At 39.8% G+C, this 7,500-nt stretch overlaps 1 protein-coding gene across 4 annotated transcripts in view; it reads left to right on the top strand.

Annotated features, from left to right (window-relative positions):
- LOC119568363 (G-protein coupled receptor moody-like) overlaps positions 1-7,500 on the top strand; it is a 70,077-nt gene that overhangs the window by 46,558 nt on the left and 16,019 nt on the right. For 3 of the 4 annotated variants that reach the window (XM_037916828.1, XM_037916825.1, XM_037916827.1), the window contains 2 exons: positions 3,806-3,919; positions 7,034-7,174. In XM_037916828.1, coding sequence (XP_037772756.1) covers positions 3,807-3,919; positions 7,034-7,174 — 254 coding nt within the window. In that variant the 5' untranslated portion in view covers position 3,806. The remainder of the gene's footprint in view (positions 1-3,805; positions 3,920-7,033; positions 7,175-7,500) is intronic. The other variant, XM_037916826.1, reaches the window with a different exon arrangement.

The raw sequence follows: 7,500 nt of genomic DNA, 5'->3' as shown, positions 1-7,500 counted from the left end.
AGAGAGAGAGAGAGAGAGAGAATGAAAGTGAGACAGAGAGAGAGTGAAAGAGCGAGAGGCAGAGAGAATGAAAAAGAAAAAGAGAGAGAGAATGAAATAGAGAGAGAGAGAGAGAGAGAGAGAGAGAGAGAGAAGAGAGAGAGAGAGAGAGAGAGAGAGAGAATCCATACAAACATACCTGTATCTACTTCAACAGACAGATTAATAATTAGTTAACCGCCAAGCTATCACCACAGATAAATATATATATATCGACTGATAAACAAATATATATGCACAGGTAGATATTAGTATCTATATCATATCTATATTGTCTGTGTTTACGTAATTATGATATATCTTTCTACCTCACCATTTCTGCGGATTAATATATCTTTCATACTAATATTACAGGAATTAGTGAAAAAAAAAATAGGAATAGACAGACAGTGAGTGAGTTAGACAGGCAGACTAACAAGGAGACACAGATATATAAACAGACAGACGAACAGATAGAGATACAGACAGACACACGAACAGAAGAGAAGAATTAATTCGATGGAAAATGAGAGACAGATAGATGAAACAGGGAAAAAATAGAAGAGAAACGGATAGACAGATCGAACGAAAGAGCAAGACAGAGAGAGCGAAAGAGAAAAGAAAGAGAAAAAACAATAGAGAGAGACATAGATCAAGAGAAAAGGGAGAGAGAGAAACACAGGCAGACAGAAAGACAGAGGCAGAGAAACAGACAGAGAACATGTGAGAAAGTGGGAGAGGGAGAGAGAGAGAGAGAGAGAGAGAGAAAATTGAGACAGACAGAAGTAGATGCAGACAAACAGACAGACAGAAAGCAAGAAAGAAAGAAAGAGAGAGAGAGACAGACATACAGACAAATAGAGAACAAGAAAAAGAGGAGAGAGAGAGAGAGAGAGAGAGAGAGAGAGAGAGAGAGAGAGAGAGAGAGAGAGAGATAGAGAGACAGAGAGAGAGAGAGAGAAAGGGAGAGAGAGACAGAGAGAGACAGAGACAGAGACACCAGAGAAGAGACAGAGAGACAAACAGACAGAGACACCAGAGACAAACAGACAGACAGGCAAAGAGCAAAAGAGCGTGAGAGAAAAGAAAAAGGAATGAGGTGACCATAATGAATGAGGCCAGGGGGTGGGGGGTGGGGGTGGGGGTGGAGGGGGGTGTGACAGTAGCCCCACCGAACGCAACCGGAGAGTCAGATTACAACGCCAGAGTAACATATCCACTTCGAGAGGCTGTCCGTTTGTGAGTGTGTGTGTGTGTGTGTGTGTGTGTGTGTGTGTGTGTGTGTGTGTGTGTGTGTGTGTGTGTGTGTGTGTGTTGTGTGTGTGTGTGTGTGTGTGTGTGTGTAGATGTGTGTGGGGGGGAGTGGGAGGGGGGGAGGACGTGGGGAGGGGGAGGAGGTGGAGTGTGTGGGTGTGTGTGTGTGTGTTTGTTTCTGCGTGCGTTTTGTTTGTGCATCTGTATATATGTATTTTTTTACGTATTCCTTTGTCCGTATATACATGTTCCAATTTAAATGTACATTTCCCAAGTATTTCCCACAATATTCTTTATAATTAATCTAACTTTAAAACAAGTTAAAAAGAAACCCAAACAAAAACAATAAGCAAAAAAAAGCAAAAAACAGGAACAAAATAACAAAAATAAAGCATAAACAAAAAAGCACAATAACAGAGAAACAAAAAAAAAGAAACAAAAACAAACAAAACCAATAAAAACAAACAAACAAAAAACAAGAACAAAAACTATAAAAAAACAAGAACAAAACAAAAAAAATCTAAAAAAAAAAAAAAAAAAAAAAAAAAGCTTAATTCCCCAATGGTTTAAGTTCCTTCGCCTCGCTCTCGGAGATGAGATGCTGCGATGCTGACGTTAACTGGGATTTCTCGGATCTTTGAGGCAAAACATCCACAGGATAAAAAAAAGAAAAAGAAAAAGAAAGAAGAGAGAGAGAGAGGGGGGGAAGGGAGGGAGGGAGAGAGAGAGAGGGAGAAAGAGAGAGAGAGAGAGGAATCGGGAGGGAGAAAGAGGGAGAGGGAGAGAGATAGAGACTGAGAGACAGATACAGAGAAACAGAGAGAGAAAGAAATAGGGAGAGACCGGGATGGAGGGAGAGGGAGAGAGAGAGATAGGAGGTGGGGGGGGGGATTTTAAATGTATCTCGATCATATATACTCTCTCTCTCTCTCTCTCTCTCTCTCTCTCTCTCTCTCTCTCTCTCTCTCTCTCTCTCTCTCTCTCTCCCTCCCTCCTCCCTCTCTCCCTCTCTCTCCCTCCCTCCCTCCCTCCCTCCCTCCCTCCCTCCCTCTCCTTTTCTACCTAGTCATAAAAAGGGATTTTTTCCCCTCACTCTCTCGTTGGTGTTAATGTCATCAAGGCAGGTTGAGGCGTCTCGATGGCACTCTTATGGCACCCTGATACCTGTTGGAGAGGGGGGGGGTTGGCAGGAGGCTGGGGAGGAGGTCACGTGATTTGATGAGACGCTGAATGGGCAAAGATCGTGAGGTTGAGGTTGCCAATGGGGTTTTTGAGGTATGGGTTTTGTGAGGCGGTTTTTTACTTCGCCAGTCTTCTCTCTTTATTTCTTCTTCTTCTTCCTCCTCCTTCTCCTCCCTTTTTTTCTGATGATGATGAGTCATTGAGAGATTCGTCTCTCTCTGTTTCTGTCTGTTTCTCTGTCTGTCTCTCTTTCTCTCTGTCTCTTCTCTGTCTTTCTCTCTGTCTCTTCTCTCTCTCTCTCTCTTTATTATCATTATTATTATTATTATTATTATTATTATTATTATTATTATTATTATTATTGTTATTATTATTATTATTATTGCATGTTATGTTCATGTTTGATCCATAAACACATAATCCTGTTTTTTATTCAAATATTATCATATCTCATTTTCTCTCTTTTTTATTCTTCTTTACCTCATACATCATTTTCTTAATTTTTTATACTTTTATAATCCATATCCTTATTTTAAATATCATCTCATTTTCCATTTTTTCTCTATGCAAATTTCCCCAACACCTCATTTTCGTTACTCACTTCACAACCCCATTTTCTCTAAACAAATACTCCCATCCCCATTTTCTTGACTAAATTCCCATCTAATATCCTATTTTCTCAGTCCCCCCACAACCCCATTTTCTCTAAACAAGATGAAAAGGGAAACAGCCACAGTAGAAAATGAAACTAAACCGTAACGTTTCGAACTCTTCACGAGTTCCTCTTCAGACGAATAAACCGTATGATCCATTTCGGTTTATTCGTCTGAATAGGAACTAGTGAAGAGTTCGAAACGTTACGGTTTAGTTTCATTTTCTACTTTTCATCTTTGTGTACACGTTACTGTGTTTGTATTTGTGTCTCTAAACAAATTTCCCCCACATTTTTTTTTCTGTAAACAAAATTTCCTCACCAACCCATTTTCTCTAAACAAAATTTCCTCACATGTCCATATTCTTTACTCTTTACACCCCATTTTCACTGAACGAAATTTCCCTACCTACCCGTTTTCTCTAAACAAAATTTCCCCTACCTCCCCATTTTCTCTAAACAAAAATTCCCCCACCTCCCCATTTTCTTCCCTCAAACCCCAGTCTCACACCCCATTTTCTCTAAACGAAAATTCCCCCACCTCCCCATTTTCTCTAAACAAAATTTCCCCCACCTCCCCATTTTCTCTAAACGAAAATTCCCCCACCTACCCATTTTCTCTAAACAAAAATTCCCCCACCTCCCCATTTTCTTAAACCCCCATCTCACACCGCGTTTTCTTTGCCTCTCCCCCCTCAGGATGGACCACCTAGCCACGCCCCAGAGGTACCCGGAGGGAGGGTATCACAACATGACGTGGGAAGCTTACCATCAACCAGAGGACGAGTCGGAGATAGCGAAGTGGGTGACGAGGTGATACCAATATTAATCGTGCAAGGTGTTCGGTAGTTTAGAACGTAGATAGTAAAGAAATTAGAAATGATTTTAAAAAAGAGAGATAAAGATCGGATTGTCTTTGTTGTTGTGTTGGATTGATTGATCTGTCTTTTTAAAAACTAATTTGTACGTAGATATGTGTTGTTGTTTTTTGTAGAATGGGTTATATTTTTTTTTACTCATTCGGACAAAGGCAAAACAATATTATTGTCAACATTGAAATCAATTCTTTTTTTGTTTGTTTGTTTTTGTTAACTTGGTTGTTTTTCTCATTACTAATTCGTTCTTAAAATGGAATTTGTTACCTTTGTGGAATATCATTTATTCATATATGTAAAAAAAAAAAAAAAATAGTACTAATTCGTAACACTTGCACGAGTAATAAGTAGATTTAATAGGCCTTTCTGCCGGTTCCGATGTTGTTCCAGAAATTTTATTTATTTGTTTATTTAATTTTCTTATGATTGTTGATTTATTTAATTTCTTTTTTTTTTCTGGAGCCTCATCGGAATTCTGAGTTAGCACAGAGAGGTTTTCTGGTATTGTTTTTACTTTTTGTTACTGTGTTTTTGTTCGTTTTGTAAATATTCTGTGTATATTTTGCTTCTGTAAATATATTGTAGTTTTGTGTTTCTGTATGTATATGTATATGTATATGTATATATATATATATATATATATATATATATATATATATATATATATATATAGTTTGTTTTTGCTTCTGTACATATGAAATAGTTTTAAGTTATATAGATATAGATGGATATATATTTTTGGTGTGTAAATATGTAAATATTCATTGTGCATACCTTTTTCTTATACTGACATGCTTTCTATATCTGTTCTATATAATAATCTTACACATATTTACATTGATCACAGAATCGACAAACATATTGATGGAAACGCACACACACACACACACACACACACACACACCACACACACACACACACACACACATACACACACACACACACACACACACACACACACACACACACACACACACACACACACACACACACACACACACACACACACACACACACACACACACACACACACACACACACACACACACACACACACACACACACAATTTACTCTCATTCCTCAAAGTGACAAATCCACATTTTCATTCCACCCACATAACACCTGTAAACTTTCATCGTAAAATCAGGAAACCCATTAAAACTTTTCTCGAACTTTGTCTAACCAAACAAAATCCTCCTTTATGAGAGCACATATTGAATCTAATCCTCTATATGCTCGCTTAAATCCTCCTCGATCCTTCGCCCCTCTATACCGAACACGACTTCTACGTCACGACAGGTAGATCAGCTGATCCTGTTTCCTTCGGTCCCACGAGTACGCGACCTGGAATTAATGGAGGCAAAGTTGTGCTTGTATGTGTGCTTGTGTGTGTGTGTGTGTGTGTGTGTGTGTGTGTGTGTGTGTGTGTGTGTGTGTGTGTGTGTGTGTGTGTGTGTGTGTGTGTGTGTGTGTGTGTGTGTGTGACGAGATATTAATACAAATAATTTTGGATTTAATGGATTTGATGACGTCAGAATTAGTCCATCCCATTTTTTCTTTTTCGTTTTCTTTTTTTCATTTATTTTAGTCATCACGGTTATCTCTTCGTGACTTTGAACATTGTTAGGGGAAGCAAAGTAAGAAAGAAGAAGAAGAAAAGTCTAGAAGGAATTATCATCTCTAATTGCTCGTAATTACGTTAAGTGTCTTAAATCTACGACGGAGTTCAGAAGTAACCATGCGACGGTGTGGCGGAACGGAGGGAGAGGGAGAGAGAGAGAGAGAGAGGGAGAGAGAGAGAGAGAGAGAGAGAGAGAGGGAGAGAGAGAGAGAGAGAGAGAGAGAGAGAGAGAGAGAGAGAGAGAAGAGAGAGAGAGAGAAGAGAGAGAGAGAGAGAGAGAGAGAGAGAGAGAGAGAGAGGGGAGAGAGAGAGAGAGAGAGAGAGAGAGGGAAAAAGAGAGAGAGAGAGGGAAAGAGAGAGAGAGGGACAGAGAGAGAGAGAGAGAGTGGGGGGGAGAGATAAGAAAGGAGGATGGAAGTGAAAGAGAGGGAATCTCTCTCTCTCTCTCTCTCTCTCTCTCTCTCTCTCTCTCTCTCTCTCTCTCTCTCTCTCTCTCTCTCTCTCTCCCTCTCCCTCTCTCTCTCTCTCTCTCTTTCTCTTTCTATGTGTGAGTGAAGAGTAAATGAGTGAGTAAGAGAGAGAGAGAGAGAGAGGGACAGATAGATAGATAGATAGATAGACAGACAGAAATATAGAGAGAGGTTACAGTACACATCCTATGATTCCACACATCTCTCTGAGTCAGTCTTCAAGTACATATGCATTTGATAATGGATCATTTAGTGTCGACTACGTGTGTGCACGTTTGTCTGTTTGTTCGTGTGTCTGTATTTGTTGTAGGTCTGCGTGTTTGTTAAACTACACGGGAACTTAGATAACACATATATGCAAATATGCAAGTATATCACGTAAAGCATATTTTTTAGCGACATCCATTTTCTGGCACTTTCTTTCCCTTACGAGAATGTTCGATTTTTTTTTCTCTCTCAGATGATTTTTGGCTCAATGACTGCCTCCATTTTATTTTATTTATTTATTTTATTATTATATATATTTTTTATCTTTCCTCTTCAAAGAATATACCCCGATGCCCCTCTCTCCCTCACCCCCCCCCCCCCTCTTCCCGTCCATTTTTTACTCTGACCTTTTCCCTAAGAGGATGCCCCGGTACCCCCCCCCCAAAAAAAAAAAAAAAAAAAAATAGTATCCTTTTCTCTGACCTTTTTTCTCCTAAAAGGATACCCTAATATCCCGAATATCCAGGATAACCTCCCCCCAACACACACACACACACACACACACACACACACACACACACACAACACACACACACACACACACACACAAACACACACACACGTACCTTTTTCTCTAACATTTTCTCTCCCTGATAAGGATTCTCTCTCTCTTAACAATCCCTCTCACCAAACGAAGATAATAATAATGATAATAATGAAACCCTCTCCTATCTTCTCTCTGCCTCTACTCAGAATGTCCCGCGGAGTAGCCACTTCGATCGCAGTCCTTTTCATCGGCTACATGATCTTGGGCCTCACGGGGAACTTCCTCACGATCCTCGCCCTTCTGAGGTGCCCCCGGGTGCGGAACGTCACGGCAGCTTTCATCATCAGGTATGGTGGGTGGGAGTTGTAGTGTGGGTGTGTGTGTTGGGAGGGTGTATGGCGTTCGTATGGTGTTGTGGTGCGTGGGTGGGAGTAGTGTGTGTGTGTGTGTGTTGGGAGGGTGTATGGTGTTCGTATGGTGTTGTGGTGCGTGGGTATGATGTGTCTTTGTGGGTATGATGTTTTTGTGGGTATAATGTGTTCGAGGGTATTGTGTGTGTTGTGGGGTTATGGTGCGTGAGATTGTATTTTAGTGACTATGTATATATATATATATATATATATATATATATATATATATATATATATATATTAGAGAGAGAGAGAGAGAGAGA

Source organism: Penaeus monodon, chromosome 43, assembly GCF_015228065.2.
Source record: "Penaeus monodon isolate SGIC_2016 chromosome 43, NSTDA_Pmon_1, whole genome shotgun sequence".
Classification (NCBI taxonomy): Eukaryota; Metazoa; Arthropoda; class Malacostraca; order Decapoda; family Penaeidae; genus Penaeus; species Penaeus monodon.
This window is presented reverse-complemented; position numbering and strand designations above follow the sequence as displayed.